Source organism: Trematomus bernacchii, unplaced genomic scaffold, assembly GCF_902827165.1.
Source record: "Trematomus bernacchii unplaced genomic scaffold, fTreBer1.1, whole genome shotgun sequence".
Classification (NCBI taxonomy): domain Eukaryota; kingdom Metazoa; phylum Chordata; class Actinopteri; order Perciformes; family Nototheniidae; genus Trematomus; species Trematomus bernacchii.
Genome location: NW_022987564.1, coordinates 8,360,680 through 8,383,386, shown reverse-complemented (window position 1 = coordinate 8,383,386; position 22,707 = coordinate 8,360,680). Strand labels below are relative to the sequence as shown.

General features: G+C 39.0%; 3 protein-coding genes across 4 annotated transcripts; 2 read left to right on the top strand and 1 right to left on the bottom strand.

Moving 5' to 3' along the window:
• Nucleotides 1-362: 362 nt before the first annotated feature.
• azin1b (antizyme inhibitor 1b) lies at nt 363-6,262 on the bottom strand. The gene is made up of 11 exons (XM_034124869.1): nt 6,084-6,262; nt 5,111-5,254; nt 4,550-4,748; nt 4,218-4,391; nt 3,806-3,978; nt 3,404-3,617; nt 3,173-3,247; nt 2,715-2,880; nt 2,475-2,584; nt 1,978-2,195; nt 363-1,888 (listed from the first exon to the last, which is right to left on the bottom strand). Exons 3-11 carry the CDS (start codon nt 4,649-4,651, stop codon nt 1,813-1,815), a joined length of 1,308 nt encoding a protein of 435 aa, XP_033980760.1. The 5' UTR covers nt 4,652-4,748; nt 5,111-5,254; nt 6,084-6,262; the 3' UTR covers nt 363-1,812.
• A 3,360-nt stretch (nt 6,263-9,622) lies between these two features.
• atp6v1c1b (ATPase H+ transporting V1 subunit C1b) lies at nt 9,623-17,535 on the top strand. The gene is made up of 13 exons (XM_034125291.1): nt 9,623-9,797; nt 10,807-10,986; nt 11,089-11,156; nt 11,588-11,673; nt 12,405-12,499; nt 12,781-12,872; nt 13,012-13,110; nt 13,385-13,453; nt 14,907-14,999; nt 15,389-15,482; nt 15,790-15,887; nt 16,021-16,144; nt 16,710-17,535. The coding sequence occupies exons 2-13, from the start codon at nt 10,855-10,857 to the stop codon at nt 16,806-16,808; spliced, it is 1,149 nt and encodes a 382-aa protein (XP_033981182.1). The 5' UTR covers nt 9,623-9,797; nt 10,807-10,854; the 3' UTR covers nt 16,809-17,535.
• Nucleotides 17,536-18,722: 1,187 nt separating this feature from the next.
• Nucleotides 18,723-22,097, top strand: si:ch211-215i13.3 (brain and acute leukemia cytoplasmic protein). 2 transcript variants are annotated; one of them, XM_034124358.1, is made up of 3 exons: nt 18,723-19,055; nt 19,317-19,441; nt 20,879-22,097. In XM_034124358.1, the coding sequence occupies exons 1-3, from the start codon at nt 18,929-18,931 to the stop codon at nt 21,002-21,004; spliced, it is 378 nt and encodes a 125-aa protein (XP_033980249.1). In that variant the 5' UTR covers nt 18,723-18,928; the 3' UTR covers nt 21,005-22,097. The 2 variants fall into 2 exon arrangements, with proteins under 2 accessions (XP_033980249.1, XP_033980248.1); XM_034124357.1 differs by having other exon boundaries at nt 19,317-19,461.
• The last annotated feature ends 610 nt before the right edge of the window (nt 22,098-22,707 follow it).

The following is a 22,707-nucleotide window of genomic DNA, read 5'->3' as shown; positions in this document are numbered from 1 at the left end:
CGGCATAAGCTTGTGTAGACAGTTTATGTCATTTTTTAGGAGTATATTTAAATTCTTAACCTTACAGACAAAAGTTATATTAATGACTTTGTACTAATCCTGCTAGCATTAATTATAACACATTAAAATACTTTATTTATCTACTATTTGGATGATTCTGCCACAACGGAGGGCTCATTCCTGACTGCTTATACCTGAGCCCAAGCATCCCTAAAAAACTGTAATAGATTGTCTTTTATACAATCACAACAAACACAAGGTCCATAGCAGATCAGACACGTGTTTTTAAGTGCTAGCAACAGTAAATACTTAATGTGAAGGAATCTAAAGTCAAAATCAAAAGATCACACAGACACAAGATGAATGATTTCAGTCAGAAATGTATTAAATTAATCACTTTTCATTACTTTAACAAGCACAATTTACAGTCAAAAACAGGCTATGGTCCATTAGTGCCTTAGACGAGCAAGTCATTAATACATTAGTCATGTGTTACACACAAGGGCAGGAGTCTTTAAAAACTGCAGTTTAGTCAGGTCACCTTATCAGACATTTAGTTGTACATGAGACTGTGCATCGTGTCCCTCATAACTTAAGAGGCATGAGGAAAAGTCTAGAAAGTTGTTTTCATTTGCACGGCCTCAGATAGGTGTGTGTGTGTGTACACAGCTAGAATGTCTCTTATGTGGGAGATAGATGAGTTAAGTCGACATCTGCCACATACAGATAGTTAATGTTCTAGCACTCTTCAGAAATATATCTTTTGCTGGTTTTCAGATCCTCATCCTATAGAACAAGGAATAATAATCCCATGGCAAGACACACTCATATGAAATCAGAACGGAGCCGTTAAATCTCACGGTAATAATTTAACCTACAAAATATTTTGTGCATTTTAAACTGGATCAACCTCTCCTATTAGAGGCAAGGAGTGCATTTGGGTGCCTGCAGCTTCTCTGTATCTCCGACAGCATTTCCTTCATGCCTTTCGAGTAAAGGGAAACCACTGAGGTCACAAATGGTAATCACAGCACAATCCATGTAGCGTTAAAAAACACACTTATATCTCATCAGGAAAAAACACTGTTAGATGGGCCACAGCATAATACCTCGGCAAAACACACATAAAGACAGCGCTTTAAATCTGCCCCAGTAATATCTGAATCCAATAAATAAAAATGCATTGCGGTGAGCTGCAATAAAGAAATAGGTTACATCATTGTCATAATTTCATTTAAACTATGCAAAGTGAGGGGTCTGAAGGTCAGAATCCACACGAGGCATTGCTGTTTTTAAAAACTTCAAAAATCATCTACAGACAAAATGTGTTGATGTTGGACAGACACAGGATTTACACGACTGTCAACAGGTAATCAATAGAGAACACGATTTTAATCAAGTGTACATTTTGTAAACTGGATTTGATTTAGGAAACAAACCCCCCTCAAACATGTTCGGAGGGGGTTCGATCTCCAAAGAGTTGTCCATTTTGTTGCATATTGTCTTTTGAGCTGGAGTTCTTTCAGCTGAAAGAAGTCCGTAGGAGGGAGGAGCGAGAACGAGAAGATTATCTTCCAGATCAAATTTTAGACAATTGAGGTATCAAATAACCAATTGTTTCCAATTTCGAGAGGTAAAAAAAAGTCAAATTCCTGGAAGAAATAATAGGACACTGCATTTTCCAAGGTGGCTGGAATGTTGACTAATTTAGCCCCTTGTCCCAAAAACCTCACTGACCCGTCCTCTCACATAGTGGAAGGAGGGGCTAAGGAGGATCTGTGCAATATGTAATGGGACAGGGGCAGAGGGTAGTTACGCACTGTACTCGACCAGGGAGAAATTCTTCATGGCGCTGTCCAGTGTCACACCAGCCTCCTGCATTTCGTACCTGTGGGCAAAGCAACAGAATCAGTTCTCTGTAAAACATCACATTCCTGCTACACCTGTATGAGTAGTGAACCTGACATGCTGACTCACCAGTCACAGGTGGAGACGGTGTAGTAGACGGGCAGCTGGGGGGTGTTGGAGAGGCAGCTGAACTCCTCCAGGCCACACACTCCCATGTTGGAGAAGCAGAGCCAGTCTCCCACACTGAGCTCAGGCAGCAGGCAGCGCTCCACCACCTGGTCCAGCTGATCCAGGGTTGGGCCCCACAGGCTGCTGGGAAACACTCCCTCCTCAGCGCACAGCGCATGCTGGTGAGGAGAAAACAGTGTCATTAAAAACAGGCAACGATCTCTACAGTCTCTCATGCACATGGTAAATGATACTATAAGAAAAGCAAAATCTATATGATTACAGACGGCAACAGAATAAATTATTTGCCGTACAATGACAAATAACAATAACTAATGCATCAATATTTACAGACTGTATTCCTGTGGTAGCTAAAGGGGTTCTTTTTAAAACAACTAGAGCTGCTATCAGATTCATCATTCAGTCCAGGGTTGACTCCTGGGTGGAAGGCCACTCACCTTGTGCACTGACGGGACAGCGATGGACTTCCCCAGCAGCTTGTGGCTGAATGGGCCATAAACACCCTCATTCATGTAGTACAGGAACTCGGTGTCTTCGTGGTTCACACCTGTGTAAATACAGTGTGCAATCAAGTCAGAAATACAGAAACATGCCTACAAACTGAATACTTGACCTCTGTTGGGTTTGTTATGATCATGCAACACTCCTATACAACACAGAGAAGCTGAGTAACTCACCTTGAGTGAGTCTGTCCCAGTGGCGGGTCTCCACCTTTTTGCCGATCACGCTGACAGCCAGGCTGAAAGCTGAGGCCACGTAGAACCTGCCCGGCTGGGCCAACACTTGCACTCCGGACATGGGGGGGAAGTAAGCATCGAGGAGCGGCCTGACTGCAGACTCAACCTGCACACAGAAGGTTACAACACATGTGCACTTAGATTACATCTTTACTTTCAGGCCTTCAAGCTGTAATAGTTGCTAGTAGCATGGGATGCTGATGATTTTGCTATAGCTTATGTTATATCATTTTGTATATTATGATATATCTACATGTCAAAGTGTTGTGCTTTCACTTGTGTACTCTTCAGTTAGGGGTTTATGTTTTGGGGCAAGTCTTTGCTGAACGTGTAAATTGATTGTTATTTGACAGTCTAATAAATGCGTCCCACACATATCACAGCCGTTTACCACTTACCTGTTGAAGCTGAAACTCTAAGCCGGTAAATCCACCACCAATGTCCAGGATGTTCATGTTGAAGCCCAGATCCGCCTGAACAGAAACAGCTAACAGTCAGTTTTTACCCTTAATGAAACAGAAATTACAAGTGATAAAAGGGTATTCAGGATACAGGGGGAAAGGTCTCATATCTACTCAATTCTACCAGATTAAACACTTTATAATGAAGATGTTTCCCCCCAGACTCACCCCCATGTCAAACACACAGCGGGCATCTGACAGAGCGTGGGTGTAGGCCTGCTGCAGGTCCTGGCAGGAGCTGGGGATGTGGAAGGTCACCCCCACCACCTGGACTCCAAGGTCCTTAGCTGCTTCCAGCAGGTGCCGGCAGCTCTTCAGAGAGAAGCCAAAGGCCATGCTGGTCTCAGCCGCGTGGGCCTCAGTGGTCAACTGCAGCAGCAACCTGGAAGAGACAAGAACAACAAATCAAATAAAGTACAAAGATCAAAAGATAAATAAAACATCGATATTAGCAAAACTTGAAGTTTGTTTGACAGTAACAGCACCCAATTGTCTGTTTTATATATAGTTTAGAGTGCAGGTGGATTAAAAGCTAAGGGAAAGGGTTTGCTGCCTAATTGGATCACTCACTTTGCACTCGGATGCAGGCGGGAAATCTTGGACAACTCTGCCTGGTTTTCACACACAAGATGCTGGACGTTGTTCTTGGCAGCGTACTTGATGAGTGCCAGCTGCTTGCAGACGCCTGATAGGATGATGCTTTCTGGGGGCACGCCCTGCTCCAGCACCAGGCTCACTTCAGTCTGCAGGAAAAAGGACACACGTTGAAGACATGGACACAACATCGAACAGACCCAACAGAGATAATGAGTGTATTACAGAAATGGAAAGGTTAACAGTCATCAGCAGAGAAGTAATCACTTGAGTGCTTGTAATGTCATTTCCCCAAATCTCAAATGCTTTCATGAGAGGATGAGGCACTGAGCTGTTTTAAAGACAAACGGAGCTACCTGAATTTGAATCTGTGATGTTTAAAGCTCACCTTGTTAGCACAAACGAAGCCCAGGCCCAAAGAGGCCAGGACCTCAATGACTGCTGGGCTGCGGTTGCACTTGACTGGGTAGTAGGGCTGGAGCCGGGGCACCGCACTCTGCCAGCACACATGTTTCCTCATCAGGGCACCGAGGTCACCCACCACAAACGCACTCTTCTCCATCTGGGAACACAAGAGGTGGTGAGGGCTGCACAGAGAGCAAAAAGCAACTGGCCAAACCAAAGTGTGCTGAAGACAGTACAGGAAAGCCATTTCAGGCATTTTGGGAATCTCTTGCACTTCAACCTAAGGACATTTAAAGGCTAGGCAGCAGAACTTACCAGAGCCTGCTCACAGATGTGTCCGTCAATAACATTTTCAAGGGTCACTCCTCCCTCCAGGAGTTCAATGATGTAGCTGGGATTGTCAGCAAGTCCTTTCATCTCAACCGTATTCCGTTAAGCCGACAATCATATAGAACAGATAAACAAGTCAAGGGGTCACGACTGAGCCAATGGGGTCCTGCCGGTATGCAACAAACTGAAAAAATAGAGGGAGACACAAAAATAACTTTAATAACACCATAATAAGCTTTGTTTTTGTTTGTTTTTCACAGATATTTAATCAGGCATCCATATGGCTGATGAACTAGTTGCATTTCCACTGTTTAGAACCAACAACTAGTCATTAATGACTAATGTTCCATTTGGGCACACAGATCAAGAACTCTACTTTCTTTATTGTATAATAATTAAATGTGTAAAGTCCACACACCCACTTGAGCTTTTATCAAGCCAAATTCCACACAGGCCACAATCCGGCTGGACTTTGCTTCAGGTGTGTGTTTGTGTGCGTAAGCAAGCCAGGTGTTTGGTGTGTAAAAGAGACACTGTGTCACTCACATGGACAAGTCAGGAGATGGACCTGTCCCACTATCAGCTAGGATCCCAAGGTGGCTCAGCGTTGAAGTCAAACTGCTCCCGGTATAGAGCGGCCCCTAGGCCCACTGGGTAGCGCTCATACACCTGTGCAGAGACAGGGGAGCCCTGAACCACAAAGACATTATATCAGATAAAAATACACAAGTACACTGTACATAAAGGGAAATACATTTATTAGGTATTTATCACAACCAAAATCAAATGAAATGCAGTGTCATGGCTAGGCGTGTGAGTCATTTTGATTATTATGTCATTACCACTATTATCTATGGTTTCACATTTGTTGTCACCGAGGTCAAAACTTCACCAGCGTAATAGATAGCAACTCTCGCGACCGTTTACGTGACACCTAGTATATCATTATTATTAAATAGTATCTATGCCAACTGTGTATAATCGGAAATAGTACACATTATGTCATACTTGTCTATGAATTAAACACGCGTGTGTTGTTATGCAAATGTTGTCACACATTGAAAATTGAGATATTGTTGTTATTATTATTAATAATAATGCACTGCGTCAGCAAAACAAACATGAAACGCTAAACCAGACTCTAGTCATTAACAGTGAAGCTGTCAAAGTGAAGCTGCATGGAGCACAGGAAACGCCATGGAGAGGAAACTGAGATATTCTGGGCTCAGAGAGCTACTAATGCAAGCACGTCGAAGGAAGCTTATATTAGCATTCTGTTATAACCCTCAAACAAACCCAAATACGGACATGAAATAATTAGAAACATTTTGGGTTAACGCTCATATCGTTTGATAATATACTAATACAAATAGATACAACATTAAGACATTTGAAGTGACACATAATCCAATGAATCGGCCTGTCATGTATGGCTCAGAAGGGAGAAAGAGCAGCCCGCCATGTTACGTCCGCCCGCTGAATCCAAGCAACTCAACCGAAAGTGTTTCGCTTTACTTACGTGAGATAACGGCCAGAGTGATTCGGAAAATCGTCTTCTCTTTTTCGGCGGAATTTTCAAAGAGTAGTAGGCCCAACGATGTAAGAAAGAAAGAGGGCCGTTGTTGATGCCATATGGTAAAATGACGGACTCTGGTCGGCTGAATTGCGTCTTCTATCTCGGCTGATGGTGGTGGAGGACTGAAGCTCAGCAGAGGAAGTGGGAAAAGGTAATCAACTGCCGTGGGCGGGGCCTATCGTCAGTTCCACCAATCAGCTTTCTTCCTTTCTGTGAACATACCACCAAATAAGTATTTCCGAATATCTCACAGGCCGCCGTAAATCTGTGATGTTTATTCTGGTTACATAAGCGTAAACTTTTCCGTAGATGGCCAGTCGTCACAGTAAATCAGTCAAGACTACCGCTGCTCCAGATGTTTGTGTAGGAAAATTAAAACCAAGAGACACGTTTGTGTTTACATGTGTGTGTCACTATCCCCCTCAGCGAGTTATGTGAAGGTTTTTGGTTATAACTTGTGACGTTTTCCCCTTATTTATGTAGTTATTTTTCTTTTAATTAATCTATTTTACATTTTACAAAATTATACCTATATGGTACATACTATTTGTTATTATGTGTTCATAGTAATACTGCTCTTTAAAAATACTCCTGTTCAAGTTAAAGTCCCTAATTTCAGATATTACTAAAAGTAAAAAAATACCAATCTGACAGGTATATAAAGTAGTAAAGTTAAAGTACATTTTGAATTAATAAAAATAATGGGTCCTTTCAGAGGGTTATATTATTTACAACATATATAAATAAATAAAAAAGTAATTTGTCAATAATGGAGATAAGATAAGATAAGATAAGATAGTACTTTATTGATCCCAAATTGGGAAATTGTTTTTGTTACAGCAGCATAAAGCTCAAATGAACTGCGCTGTACACAATGGTGTGGCACTTTCATAATAAAGGAAAGCCAAAAACATACAAAATGTGCTTCTGCCTAGGTGGTTGATATGTTGACCCTATTTGTTTCTGCTTTGTTGAATCTGGGGGATTAAGATTCAACAGCTTGTTGAATTTTTGGTTTTAGACCTTGAGGCAAACTTTGTCAACCAAGATAATTGAATGTTTTCTGAAATGAAGTTTGATCGGAAGTAATTAATTTTGAGAATTGTATCTTGTCAAGCATGGTGGTCAGGAGTTCAGTACAACACTAAAAAACTGGCACAGAAACTCAGCCTGCAGCTATCATATTAGTCGTATGACTTGTGTTTCTGTGACACTGGAGCAACACGCTGCATGGCTTCATCTGTTTGTCTGTCCTATAGCTCATATCTTTGTTTTATGACAGTTACTCTGAGGGACACTGTTCACAAAAAGAAACATGGCCCAGAGAATCTTTCAGTCTTAACAACAAGAAAAAGTCTTATATGAACGACAAACTCATATTTTAAATGCTCTCAGAGGGCTAGCCTTCTTTACTATGTTTAGAGACAAAGTGACTACATTCATGTATGGATTCATGCAGTTCAGTCATGCTACTGGCCCTGAGGTACAAACTACAGAAATAGCTAATCAAATTGGGCCATACAGTTCACATTTCTGAGAAACACGATTTCAGTTAGAACTGGCTTCTAAATCAATTTGGAGCTGGGACATTCAATTCAAGGCTTGTTTGGAAAGTAATTGTGTGTAATGTTCTATAAACACAAGGTAAATTGCTTAACACACCCACAAGTCATAGACAAATACAAATAAAAACAAGGTGTGCAGTAGAGAAGGGAAATAAATTAATATATTTTTTTATAAAAATCATTATTATATTCTAATAATCATTGATTGTGCCTTTTTAGATTTATATTAGTTTTTTTCTTTACAGAATTATGATTGTGCTGGTAAAGTTATAAAGGTTGGTAAACATTTAAGCTTGTTTATTATTTTTAAATGGATATGCTGTTCTTTATAATGATAAACACCAGCATTTTCAATAACGCAACACAATGAAAATAAATGAAAATATATATGTGCTTCAAGGTTCACATCGGGGTCCACGAGGACGGGACTAAATTACATTTTGTGCTTCAGTTCCGCTGAGTTCAGTTAAAAGCCTTGACTGTCATCAGGAAGGAAACTCAATTTGCCCGGAGTAAAATATATAAACAACCAGCTGCATTAATAATCAATTCTAAATACTTCCAGCATACCAAGAAATCTAAAATAAAACTTTTATCTATCAACAAAGAGTTCTGTCACACAATTTATGTGGAGATTTATCCACAAATATCAGCACATTTGTACTGGTTTCTGTATACAAGACAGGTGACAAGTACCAATACATTATCAATATACTAATGCTCAAAACATTTTGTCTGTATTACATCATTTTTAACCCTAGATTAATCAAGAAAGACTATTAAGTTATTTATAGTGTAACATGTATGGCAGTGTACTGTATTACCTTACAATAGTCCTTTTACACAACACACATTTGGAATCGTCACAGTGGTAATTGACATTAATTTTAATTATTCACATAGTTTTGGCTTTCTTCCTTTGACTTGTCTTCAGGGAATAAGACCTATTCTCCTTTTTAAACTCTCAAAATGTTGTTTGTGTCAGCCTAGAAATAGAGTACAGCACTAGCCAGGATTGTGTGTTACATTATTTCTAACTCTAACAGCCTTAACTCAACAATTTAAAACATGTCGACAGTCCTGTGAGACAGTTTTTGTAAAATAAATGTACATTTGCATGATATGCTCCCTTTGAAAGCAGCTGTACCAGTCCTCTCTGATTTGAATGTTTGGTTTTCGTTATTCAAATGCAGCATTCCAAATCCTACATTGTTTTACCATAACACTGAGCCTTGACCTTCGACCATTTTGCTAATACAGTATATCCCCTGTGCAAACAATTGTTCGTCATATTAGTCAGAAAAGCATGTTGTCTTCTATACTTAAAACGCGACATCACGCTGGTATATTTGGTAAACTGCATTTGATTGAGGCTACTGTGTATTGGGACATACACTATTTGTTCCCCTGTATTACTAAACAATAAAGTAGTATGAGCATTGGAGGGCACAGTTTGATTCACTGTTACCCAAAGGCTGTGATTCCTATGTTCAGTCGTTACACATGACCAGAAGAGGGCGATATTGAGCGGTATCTGCGGACTGAGCTGTCAAAACAAACACTTCCTTCAAGGACTGTCGGAAATAGTTCTAATGCGGCTATAGGAAAACAAAACATGGAGCAGCTGATATGAACCTTTCTAATTTAAAATAAAAGTGGGTTTTCTTCAATCTGTTGACACACGTTGAAACTATGTGGTCTTGTAGGTTGCACTCAACATATTGGTAATATTCCTACTTTATATATACTGCGGCTATATTTTTTAAATGTACACATTGTATGTTTGTTGAATGATTATGTAAAAAGTAAAAATGCCTTTAAATGCCTTCCAACCGCTCAATAATTACTATCTCCGACTTTATTTTCTGACACTGAACGTCACAAAGACTTGTCGGTCACGTGAAGGCAGTATAGTGCGCAGCAGGTTTTGCGCATGCGCAGAACAACCGTCCTGATCAGCTGACTGTGAGATGCTGTGTTGAAGCACATTTGAGTCTTAAAGCTGTTATTTTCTGTGGTGTGTATGGAAAGCTGTGACTCTTTAACTGAATTACACCGTGTGGACAAAACGCTGAAGCCATTAATCACATCGGTAAGTACGAAAATACACCGAATAATGACGTCGTGACAGCGTGAGACTGCGATGCAAACAAGCAAGCTAACAGTGCATTCACCCATGTATTTTGGTATATTTTGCTCATTGAATCAGTCATTTGAAGGTCGAATGATTAAAGAGTCCAAGCTAAATACCAACAGTTCTCAGTGGTTTGTTTTTCATGGTGTTTAGGGTCTGTATTGAGCATGTCCTCTGCAACACACACACTGATCATATGACAGTAAATCAGCAGACCTGTCTGTCTCTACTGAGCTGTACTGATGCAATCAACCAGTGTGTGTGCAGTTTCCGTATAACTATCATAGGAAAATAAATGTGAGGAAGGTCATGAATCAAAAGCATAATGGAAGGCAAAAGAGGAACAAGGAGCTTCTTTAAAAAAAAAAATTACGTGGAGGAGGAAGACTTCTGTGTATGTATTCTGAGCAGATATGGAAATTGCTCATGCAACCAAGGGTACAAATAACATATAAAATAAAGGGTTACAATTCAAAGTCATGCTTTTAAAATCAAAAGAGCTGTAAAATATTCTGTAGGCTCCAAAGTTCTCTGCTTTCCTTTTGACAGGAGAAAATATATGTTTCCCATCATTTTGACTTGCCTAGGTCTTGTTTGACATTTATAATCTCACCATGTGATATTTCATTATTAAAGATATATATAGTGCAATAAATTAAACATCTTTGATTTACGTGTTGTTAGTTTTACATTATCAAGTTTGCTGATATGATGATCACTCTTAACTTTTTTTTATCATGGTCAAAAGTAAATATTACGGGCGCATGTTTGTGCCCATAATCATTTGGCTAGTAGTGGCATGTATAATATTTTGTTGTGATTTTGTAATACTTGTTGACAGTCAGTGGGGATACTGTTCACTGACAAAACAACAAAACAATAATGCTTGAAAAGAGAAGAAGTACTTTATGATGCAAAAGATTATTGAAACCAGACAACGGGACTCTTTCTCTTCCTTTATCTTCAGTGAATCTTTACATCAAACTCCCAGTAGACCAACCTCCTACCAGCAGCTATGACTGAATTCTGGTTGATCTCCGCTCCGGGGGAGAAGACGTGCCAGCAGACCTGGGACAAGCTGATGGTGGCCACCACACGCACCAACAACCTCTCCGTTAACAACAAGTTCAACATCCCTGATCTCAAGGTAAAACACAGCAGACATGTGTAATCTTCTCCACAGGGAATCAGCACACAATACGTTTAGTAGTGTTTGTGTTAATATTTGTGTTTATTTTGTCTCTAACAGGTGGGAACACTAGATGTCTTAGTGGGTCTGTCAGATGAGCTGGCTAAACTAGACACTTTTGTGGAAAGGTAAACTTTTACTAGTTATTTCTTGTTGTTTTTCAAAGGCACTTTTGTTATTTTAGTTTATGTTTAAAAAAAATGCTGAAGCAGTTAGGCTTAAGAAGATATTTGGACATTCAGGAGAATACAATATGGATGAAAGAAAACATTCAGAATGTTCCTTTATTTCAATATAAAAAAAGAAAATAAATTGTCAATATCTTTGCTTTTGGGGAAATTTAACTTTGAATATGTGGTTTTGAAATCTGATGGTAGATGTTTATTCAAATATAGCCTGTATTGCTTCTTTCCACTAAAACTGCATGTTTGGCATTCACAGAAAACAAAGTTAAATGTCACATTTAGTCCAGTTCTGCCTGTAGTTTTTCTCCTGTCTTTAATTAGGACCTCTTGTGTTGGTGTGTAACTCTTGTCCTCTCCCATGTGTTATGTTGCAGTGTGGTGAGGAAGGTCGCTCAGTACATGGCCGATGTCCTGGAGGACAGCCGCGACAAAGTCCAGGAAAACCTGCTTGCTAATGGAGGTAATTCCTGTGAACGTAATCATTAGACTGGTGCACTCCTCAAATAAAAGTAAGCAGTGAAATACATTGCTAGTAAAACATTTTTAGCTATATAAATAACCTGGCATGAATTTCAGTCAACTCTTTTTTTTTTTATCATACATTTTTTATTGCAACATCTTCAATTTACAACACAGTACAGAAGACAATTCAGGTTGCACAACATTTTGGATTAATTCAATCCCATCCCTCTATCCTACATCCCACCCACTCCATCGCCCACCCGCTCCAATATGGATATTTCCCTATCCCATGCTCTCATGCCTGATGTAGGCATATAGTTCTGGGAGTTAAGATTATTATAGATAAACAAAACTATTTGTTTGGGAGCACTCTGCACCCAACTCAGAATAGGATGAATTTCAGTCAACTCTTATGACATCGAACCACAGAAATGTTACACACTTGACATTCAAGGAGATGGTGCTATGTGTTTCACATCTCTGTAGTTGCTTGAACATTTAAAACATTAAGCAGAACAATTCATGGACATTTATACACAGTTCTCCAACCTGTGCTTTATATTTCTAGACCTAAAACTTGCAAATGCACTCTGTAAATGAACAAATACAATTATAAAAATTATAAATACATTAATACAAAAATATAAATAAACAATCATTATTCGACACTAGGCCCATAGATATGAAGATGTTTTAGGCTGATGACTGTTTTTCTTCTTTCATTTCCAGTGGACCTGGTCACCTATATCACCAGATTTCAGTGGGACATGGCTAAGTATCCAATCAAACAGTCGCTGAAAAACATCTCTGAGATCATCGCCAAGGTACAAAAAAGCTACTCATTTGTAGACATAATGTTTGGTTATTATATTAATGGTGGTGCTTTTTTATATGTGTTTTTTTATTTTATTCAGGCCTGTGTACAACAGTATAAAGATCAAATGAGAACAAACAGCAACAAAAACCCTCATATTTATATTTATCACATATTGACATAGTTAGATTTTGATCATTCCTGTAATCTGACAAGTGTGTTATATGTTTGGTAGAGGATTTGAGCCTCACTGAAGTCATCTCTCCTCATCTTCTTCTTACTGTTCTCTAGCAAGCCTCTCAGATAGACAATGACCTGAAGGCCAGAGCTTCAGCCTACAACAACCTGAAGGGAAACCTGCAAAACCTGGAGCGGAAGAATGCGTGAGTAGATATTAAATGTGTACAGTACTCCTGCACTATACACACTGTAATCGTAAAAGCTGTAACATAAATATTTGTATGTCTTCCTGAGAAAAATGAAGGTTGTCTGTTAATCTGAACTGCATGTGTGGTCCTTTAGGGGGAGCTTGTTGACCAGGAGTCTGGCTGACATAGCGAAGAAAGATGACTTTGTGCTGGACTCGGAGTACCTGATTACCATGCTGGTGGTTGTCCCAAAGTAAGTACACTTACATCACTGTCTTTATATTCAATATGCGTTCAAGTTGTTATACTCATGTAATTAATTAATGTTTCTGACATGTTCAATACATTGACAAAATAATAATAAAAAATAAATAACTGAATTCATAGTGTCAATTTAAATGGTCAATTTGTAATGCATGCAATTTCAAAATAATACAAACACCTTTTTGTTTGAAATATCAGTATTGGTATCAACAGCTACATGTTCTTTTAAACTTAGAATACATGACTGTTATCTTTCCTTCCAGGACCGGATATGGAGACTGGCAGAAGACGTATGAAAGCCTGTCAGAGATGGTTGTGCCACGCTCCACAAAGTAAGCATAACATTTAGTTATTTTGGGACAAATGTGTGAATGGTCAACCATTAGATGAGTAAAGAATGGCCCAGTGATGCATCTGCATTTTTAATAAATGTCATGGAGTGACACATGCTAAACAGACTGATTTTAAATTCTACTTACCTACCTACCTATAGTTGCTAATAGTGTTTCTAAAAACAGAAAAAACATTATGTGGGTGACCTGCAGAGAGCAATTGACCTTTAGCCGAAGAGGCCAGATGATTTGAGGTGGCCTTTCGGACAAACTCAGCTCAGTGTGGTGTGGTAACCTAGCAACCTGTATTTGAGACTTAGCACTACTGCTTGTATGCACTGCGAACGGGAAACATCTCATGTTGGAGCAGCGAGGAAATTGGCAGATGTTTTTGGGATTGTGCCTAAGAGCTACTTTTAAATGTATGATGTGAACAGCTGCATTGAACATTGGACGGACTTAATGCTTAGGAAATGCAGACTAAATCTTAGTGCAGATACTTTCAATACATTGTTAACCAGGAAACACAGTTGGTTTGTGTTTCGAGCAATAAGTGAGAAGCCAGTGAGGGATCGTCATGTCCTTGTTGCTACCTTTGGAGACAAATACTAAGACGTAGTTAGTGACCATGTTGACAGATCTTGATTAAAGGTCACCTATTATGCAAAATCCACTTTTTCATGTCTTTTATACATAAACATGTGTCCAATGTGTGTAAAGAGATGCTGAAAGTTTCAGGAAAAGAGATTCGCTCACTTTTTGTCCTGATCAATTTATATAAAAACCTGTCTGAAAATGAGCTGATCAGATTTTGGCCACTTTATGATGTCATAACGATTTTTTGGCTTGTGTAACATTAGCGAATAACCAACCAAGGTAACCCCCTCCCACCTTATCACCTGAATCTCCTCCTAGAGCACCATTGTTCTTTTTAACCAAATATCTCTCAGAGCGGCGTGGGGAGTGGCTCCTTATTTTCATCTAAAGTAACAGACAGAGAATCAGCTCTTTTGAAACAGGGCTGAAACAGAGGGGATTATGGGATGCTACAATGCATGATCTGTTTGGTATTTCAAGCCAAACACTTCAGAGACATGTTTGTATATATCTGAGACCTATAATATATTGATGAAAAACAGTATAATAGGGAACCTTTAAATTACAAACTCAGCAACTGGAGCTTCCAGGTCATTCGGTTAGTTTACATGAAAGTAAATAAATTAAACCACTTAAGATGAGAATGTGGACACTTACTCATACAGAATTACATACCTAAGAATGATATGTTACACCAGGTAGAGATGAACAGTAGGGCTGGTACACATTTGTATAAAGGGTAGTACTGTTCTCATTTTCTGTCCCAATGAGGTCTTTCTGTATGTGAAAACCTGCTGTAATGTGTCAAACATACTGTGTGTATCCAGCTCTCATGTTAATGTCTATTTTCCTCCAGGCTGCTGTTTGAAGACAACGACAGCGGCCTGTTCAGTGTCACTCTCTTCAGGAAGGCTATCGATGACTTCAAGCACAAGGCCAGGGAAAACAAGTAAATTCATTTAATTTCAGAATTTTAATTTTTGCAGTGTTAGCCATCTGATACATTTTTTTTTTGAATTGCAGATTATGTGTCCTTCTTTTTAGATAAACAGCAGTATGTTTGAACATATAATTGTTAAAGTAGGTGACCTATTTGTAAACAAAGGAACCGGCTTGTTATGCTTAAAAAAACTCCATTCTTCTATATTTGGCACAATTTTGTCAGCTGTCATTAGTCTCTCCAATTAGCATGACAGGAGGATCTCAATGTGTGTGTTTATGTATCATGTGACTGTTTGTATGTAGCCCATTGTCAGGACAGGAGTGCACTTGAGTGTTTATGTGTGTGTGTGTGTTCGCTGACAGCTGATTAGCTCTCTGCTGTGTGCCCTTATCCAGGTTTACGGTGCGTGATTTCCAGTACAATGAGGAGGAGATGAAGGCCGACAAAGAAGAGATGACACGGCTGTCCACTGACAAGAAGAAACAGTTTGTACGGCAGCTGTTTACTTAACAAACACTAATACCAAGTGGGGAAGAAGAAAAGCCAGTTTAGGAGGGAGGGTTCTTTTATTCTTTAGATACATTTTTATTTCCCAATTACATTTTTAATTCGTCTTAAATATTGGCTGAAATCAGTCATCATGGATATAAATATATGTTCTTGTCATATGCTTTCTGGTAATATTTGACGACATTTTTATTTTAAAACGTCCAAAAATCGAATGTTCAATATCAGCTAGTTGACAGGTATTTTAACTTTATTATAAAATATTAAAGTGCTATTTATTTCCACCCAGGGGCCTCTGGTACGATGGCTGAAAGTGAATTTCAGCGAAGCCTTCATTGCATGGATTCACATAAAAGCCCTGCGTGTGTTTGTGGAGTCCGTATTAAGGTAAGCAGGAGAACATCCAGCAGCTTTCATGAAACTGTACAATTCATTCATTCTCTCCATACTTTGGTTGTCTATCCACCCATCCCTTTTTAATGTAGGTTTTTCTTAGTAACAAACTTCTTTTGTTTCGTAGATATGGGCTGCCCGTGAACTTTCAGGCCATGCTGCTCCAGCCCAACAAGAAGAACATGAAGAAGCTGAGAGAGGTGCTCAACGAACTGTACAAACACCTGGACAGCAGCGCCGCCATCATCGATGTGAGTCTCCTTCACACACTCTGTAACAATAAACATTGGTAAACATTATATTATAATGATGAACAAGTTATGAATATGGGCTACACAATACTAAACTACAGTATATGATCACTACTTTAAGAGAAATATTATATAACCATTAAATAATATAATAATTGTATTTTTATATATATTGTTATATTATATATTCAGCCTTTAGTACTTCATTTAGTCCATATTGTTACCATAATATTACTATATAGTTTTGCCTTGTTGCTATCTTTGAATGTGTTTCCCAATTATTATACTTAGTAAATGTCAGTCCAACACTGTATTAACCCAGGTATACCCATTGTTAATGCCAAGCTATTACCTGCTTATTACTTTGGTAATTATGTGATTTCACATGATTATTACCTTTTTACCATAAAAGTATTACCCTAGTATTACAATGTTAATACCAAGCTGTGCTTCAAACAAAAACCCTGAACAATCAGTCAATAAATGAAAATGAAAAATGTATTGAAATATAAAAACAAAGAAGAATGAAGTGTGTGTAACTCTTGGTTCTCTGCTGTCCCTGCAGGCTGTCATGGACATCCCCGGGCTGAACCTGAGTCAGCAGGAGTACTACCCCTACGTTTACTACAAGCTCGACTGCAACCTGCTGGACTTCAAAGTCTAGAAAGATTTCCATCATCATCTCATTTTCTGTGCAGTATGATGTGACATGTTCACATCCCCAAGCTTTAATTTATTTCCACCTGGTTTTTCCTGTTTTTATTTTTCTTTCCTTTTGTCTTGTCCTTCTATGTTCCTCTCTCATGCTGCTGTTACATTCCTGGGTCTATATTGAATACGTTGTTGAACTTTTGTTCTAAAATACTGGACAAATGTGGACCTTTTATGATCTTTGGCATGCTCCCAAGACATGGATGACATTCCCTGTCAGAGGACATGAAATGATGCATTCTTATGTTTGTTTTTTCCCCCGTCAACCCACTTCATGCAAAGCATCAAAATCTATACATGTGGGGAAAATGGAGAGAAAAATAAATGTATGTTAACTATAGTATTTATTTTAAGCCTCTAAAATCAGTAAATAGGCATTTGTCTGCTCGGTTTTTTGGAAGTGATGTGTTTTTAGCTCCATGTAAGGACTGCCTGTTTACAAGTAGATGTTGACCATTGTTTCACCCCAAAGCTATAATCCTTTCAAAATACTGAGACGTATCATCCTACAGTATAATGAAGCAATATGTTTGCTTATTGTATGCTTCTATAATATCTGTATATTAAGCAGTTTGAGAAAATAATGATCAATCTATGTGCAAATACTGTATTGTCCTTATAAATGAAAAGTACACCACATATTTAAAATCGATGTGAAAAATAAATACTTTATGTGATGACTTTGGCATACTGTCCTTTAATGATATTAATAATACACATAATTGTGCTGATTTAAAGGTCCCATGTCATGGCCATTTCTACTGATCATAATTCCATTGTTGAGGTCTACTAAAATAGATTTATATTGTGCAATTTTCCAAACTGACATTGGTTTCTCATACAGCATCTCTGTATAGTATGACAGCGAGACACAGCAAAACCCAGCCCGAAACCAGCCTGAGCACACACCCGCAGCCTGGCTGGGAGTTTGTGTGTGTGTGTTCACACACAGACTCACAGCCTCGCCACGTCCCGCCGTCTCAGGCGGAGAAATCGGCGGAGCTGCAGCTGAGAAAAGATTGAGTGTGTGTGTGTGAGGAAGTCCGCGGATTGGTCCATTTGGACCAATCCACAGATGTAACGGCTCCGCGGACGTTACGTTACGTCACTATACCCAAATACGTCACTGTACCCATGGAAGAAATAGAGAAATCTCCAACGAGGCGTTCTGGGGCAGCATAGACAGGTCTTTTCTGTGTTAGAGTTGTACTCGCTACAGGGTGTACTTTGAGGGTTTGTGACTCTGCAGACCATTTACATGCATAAAAAGCTACATAACACACAAGGGGACGGGTAATAATCAGAAAAGCATGACATGGGACCTTTAACTTGAATCACATAATTATAATTTAACAAAAGCTTCCATTATAATTTAAGACGTTGACCAGTACAGTTTGACTGTTTTATAAAAAAAAAATTGCTTTAAGAGTTTATAAGGTTAAGAGTCTACCTCTTCAAATTCACATACACATGATGTGATGTTGTTGTCCACATGCATTATAGGCATTCACAATGTTTATTGAAATCAATACGTTTACAATTAATACAATGGTATATTTATAGCCTATATAGTCTTTTATTTGGGTCATGATGATTAGTACAAGTGCATATTTGCATGATGATGATGACATGAGCCGGAGTTGATATCCCTCTCAGCCAATCAGAGGTCAGAGAGGATGCAGTTGGATGACGCAGATAGCGGTGTGTGTGTGTGTGTGTGTGTGTGTGTGTGTGTGTGTGTGTGTGTGTGTGTGTGTGTGTGTGTGTGTGTGTGTGTGTGTGTGTGTGTGTGTGTGTGTGTGTGTGTGTGTGTGTGTGTGTGTGTGTGTGTGTGTGTGTGTGTGTGTGTGTGTGTGTGTGTGTGTGTGTGTGTGTGTGTGTGTGTGTGTGTGTGTGTGTGAACGCTGTCAGCTGCTGTCGGTGGAGAGCAGCACCAACCAACAGCGGCTCAAACAGACCGACAATGGAGACGGAAACACGGATGGAGCTGCAGTAGAGATCCGGGGAGGATGCTGCGGCTGCTGTGAGTGTTTAGTCCGCGTCAGCTGCACCTGCCGTGGATGATTTTCCCAGATGGGTTGTGGGGGGAGTCGGGCGGACGCTATCATCGAGCCCAGGTACCATGAGAGCTGGACCAGAGAAACGGAATCGACGTGGCTTACCAACACGGACGTAGAGACCTCTCTAGCAGTGGCAAACGGTAAGAGCCTCCGCCTCCGTTTTATCTGTTTTAACTGCAACATCCCTGAGTGCATGAAGGCCCAACAGCCATATTTCATTTAATTTCAAACCTTTATTTAACCAGGTGAATGCCATTGAGATCATCGATCTATTTTTCAAGGGAGACCTGCAGCAAATAAAATACATCTGTATGAACCAATCATAACACAACTGACATAGCAGTTTTCCAGAACAAGAATGTGGTTGTTTCACATGATAAACCTTTAACTGTTGTCCAAAGGTAAAGCCCTGGAGGCCAGTCTGAGGGAGAAGAGGATGGTGAACACAGGCACCCAGTGTGGGAAGCAGGCCCTCACATCCACCGGCTCCAACCACCAGAGGAGACCCAGACGCTCCCTGAGTGATGTAGGTGTCACTGGTAGCAGGTATTGGCACTACATATGAACACCAACAGCCTCTGTGCTGGCACGTCACAGGATGTGAAGCAGCATGACCACTATACATTTCTTCTGAAATTATTTGCAGTATTATGATGTCTTTCTGTTAGGCTGTTGCAGTATAATCAACTTAACGAGGAATCTGACTCCAGTTGTGTGTTTTCAACATATTTATACCATGTAGGCCTATGCACAATGAATTTTTTCACCAGTTTTCCAATTCACTTTCCTTGTGAAATATTCAAGTTGAATGAAGCAGAAAACGTGAAGCTTTAAGGAAGGAAGGTCCATTATTGTCATATGTTTGTGTTTGTAGTGTATTGTTGTGTGTGGTGTGTTTTATCATTAATATCAATGCCAAACACAACATTCCTTTTACTGCAAATCTGATAAATATATAGTTCACTGAAATGTTGACTTTAATTAAATGTATTATGTCAACAGATTACACATATACACATAACTGTATTAGGTTAGTTGAAAGCAATAGGCTATATTAAGTTCTCAGTGTATATGGAACATGAAGGCAGGCGGTATATATGTCTTGTGACCCGAGATGATTGCAAGATGGACTCTTATGATATATAAAAATAAGTTTGCAGAGACAATAGACATACACAACCAGAACCTTGCAATATACAGTTTCACTGTTGGGTTAGTGAAGTTAATTGTAAGACTGTATAATAAGTTGCTCGACAGAGGTGTAAAGAGAGAATTAGTAAATGTATTTGCATCTCTTTGTAGATGAAATGTAAGGTTTTGATGCTTTTCCTTTTTTGCATATGTCGGTAGAGTGAATATATTTGGGTTTTGTTTTGTTCGAAAATATGGTATATCATGGTATATAAGTCTGTTGGTGCTTTGAGAAATTCACCATTGCTAATATTTAATAGAGAAACAAGTGATATTGCAAATAAATAGCAAATCTGAAAGTTGTGGACCACAAAAGGTTCTATGTGTAATTATGGAGTACATTCATATTATATTTTTCTAAATAACTATGTTCCAGTAGCTTTTGGTCATTATTTTGTAGCTGCACAAACAGTGAACGTTGAGAATGATAAGTTGTCCAACCATGTGTTTACCTAATCTTTTTATTGTGGGATTTAAACCACAAAATAATGCTGCTAGCTGCTCTTAATGCATGTTATGAATTCATTCTGATCATACAAACTGTATTTAACTTTTCAAAAGATCTGAAAAATGAATTCCTCTGACCTACCAAATGGCATTTTCAGCTGCACAGAAACGTAGATTGTTGTGTTTTATTTATTTAACCTTCCACTTACTGTGTGGGCAAAGCTGCAGTGACTCAGGTCTCAGCAGGCCTGTTGCAGACTCACTCTCTGTCCAGCGCAGTGACATTAAATTGACGTGACATTCAAACTCTCACATCTTTTTGCAGCAAACCACCCGTGACACCAAAAGGAGGGCATCAAAAGAAACCGGTGCGCTGTGTAAGGATGGGCAGCCCGTCAGTATCAACACTGGTGGAGAGGCTGCACCTGGGGACGTGTGTGATGAAAGATGAAGAAAAGCCAAGACTCTGCGAAGAGGAAGATGGCCGGATCTATGAAAAGTTCACCAGAAGACGGGATGGTGATTTACACAAGTGTGTGGATGATCTTTGCTAGGGACTTGGTTCTTTACAACACAAGCACCTGCATAATGTCTCAATCCAAAGATCTCGGGATGCTGCATCTTTGTTGTGCCATTGCAAATGCATGCGTGAAGTGAAGCAAGAGAGTGGATCGCAAACAGTGTTAATGCTCTCCACCAGGCTTTTCTCCCATGCTTATGGTGCCGGTCATGGAATGGGTCACTGTGTTAAGCCACTTTTAAAGAAAACAAGAACAGACCGTACCGTATGCACATGATAATCACAATCTGCACATCATATGTTTTCTGTGTGTGTGGGGCCTTCCTTAAGAATTATGCTTCAGTTCTTTGTGCAAGTATATTCCTTTTGTTGTGAATGAAAAAACAATGATGATGCTGTTAAACTGTAAATGCTGTAAAGGATTTTCATTGAAATGACCCTGAAGTGCTGTTTAGAAACTCGGATTTGGAGGTTTGACACTTGAAGGCTGAAGACTGTCTTTTCCAGCCTTTGCAAGATAAAAAAACAAACACACCCGCATGTGCCTACAATTCATATTTATCTGAACTGCTCCTGTTTTCACTTTGAGAGTTTGTTTTATTCAGTAGTATGTGTTCTCTTACATCTTCTTTTGTGTTAGGATGTTAAAGTTTATAAGAGACCATTATTATGGATCGTAATGATGAGCGTTTATGTGGCTTATACACTGATCTGCATGTTTAAATCAATCTCAAATGCATTCAGCAATGGTCAGGAGAACATCGGGAGTTGAAAGAGAGAGTAATGGCCAGCAGATGGCGTTGTTGACCAGTCGGGGTCTCTGAGAAATCCCATGTCTTAACATTTTCTGCCTTTGATAACTGCTGCTTGTCAAACGTTTTTGATGATTCACTGAGATGATAATGTTGAAATGTGTACAGGCCAACTTTTGTGAGTGAAATACCATTGAAACACTATCATATTTTTCTTCTTTAAATTAAAATGGTCAGCTACTTAATTTGTGAAATCCAAAAAAACAAGTGAGATGTGCAGTCATTTCTACTTAGCTTCTGGTGTTTACTCTCAGAATGAACTATCATTTTGTTTAAATAGTTGTCAGTGAAATATTAATCATTTGGAATAGATTAGGTCTATAAATTACAAGTGAGTATTAGTCTATGTAAGATCTGAATGATAATATGAAACAATAAGATAAATAGTAATGTTCATTAAACTGGCATAACATCTATAATAATCAGAATATTGGAGCTACATAACTAGAAGGAGATATAGCTTTGGTGAATAAATAATAATGATAATATTACATTTCATTTGGAGGCGCCTTTCATGAAACTCAAAGACACCTTATATTGCATAAAATAAATGCTCTAAAATGTCAAAACATGACGGAAACATAAGCAGGACTAACATAAGAATAGACTTTCTTCATAAATCAAACATGTATGGTGGTTAGGGTGGACATGGACAGTAGCATTCAGATGAGGATTAAAACATGTGTAGCTAATAAGGCAGGCCAGATGTGGAAATGTGGAAGCAAAAACATATACATCTACAAGTAATTTAAGAATGGCATTTATCTATCTTGCAAAAAAAAGTAGTTTGCACCTGATGTGCTATTTAACCATTCAATTCGC

Bases quoted from the DNA above. Each gene is read 5' to 3' on its own strand.
- azin1b (XM_034124869.1), bottom strand. From the start codon at position 4,651: ATGAAAGGACTTGCTGACAATCCCAGCTACATCATTGAACTCCTGGAG. The intron at 3,618-3,805 runs GTGAGTGATCCA...TGTCTCTTCCAG, and splicing joins CGCCTGCATCCGAGTGCAAA to GTTGCTGCTGCAGTTGACCA. The intron at 3,248-3,403 runs GTGAGTCTGGGG...GTTTCTGTTCAG, and splicing joins GCTGTGTGTTTGACATGGGG to GCGGATCTGGGCTTCAACAT.
- atp6v1c1b (XM_034125291.1), top strand. From the start codon at position 10,855: ATGACTGAATTCTGGTTGATCTCCGCTCCGGGGGAGAAGACGTGCCAG. The intron at 11,157-11,587 runs GTAAACTTTTAC...GTTATGTTGCAG, and splicing joins CTAGACACTTTTGTGGAAAG to TGTGGTGAGGAAGGTCGCTC. The intron at 15,888-16,020 runs GTAAGCAGGAGA...TTTGTTTCGTAG, and splicing joins TTTGTGGAGTCCGTATTAAG to ATATGGGCTGCCCGTGAACT.
- si:ch211-215i13.3 (XM_034124357.1), top strand. From the start codon at position 18,929: ATGGGTTGTGGGGGGAGTCGGGCGGACGCTATCATCGAGCCCAGGTAC. The intron at 19,056-19,316 runs GTAAGAGCCTCC...TGTTGTCCAAAG, and splicing joins CTCTCTAGCAGTGGCAAACG to GTAAAGCCCTGGAGGCCAGT. The intron at 19,462-20,878 runs GTATTGGCACTA...ATCTTTTTGCAG, and splicing joins GTAGGTGTCACTGGTAGCAG to CAAACCACCCGTGACACCAA.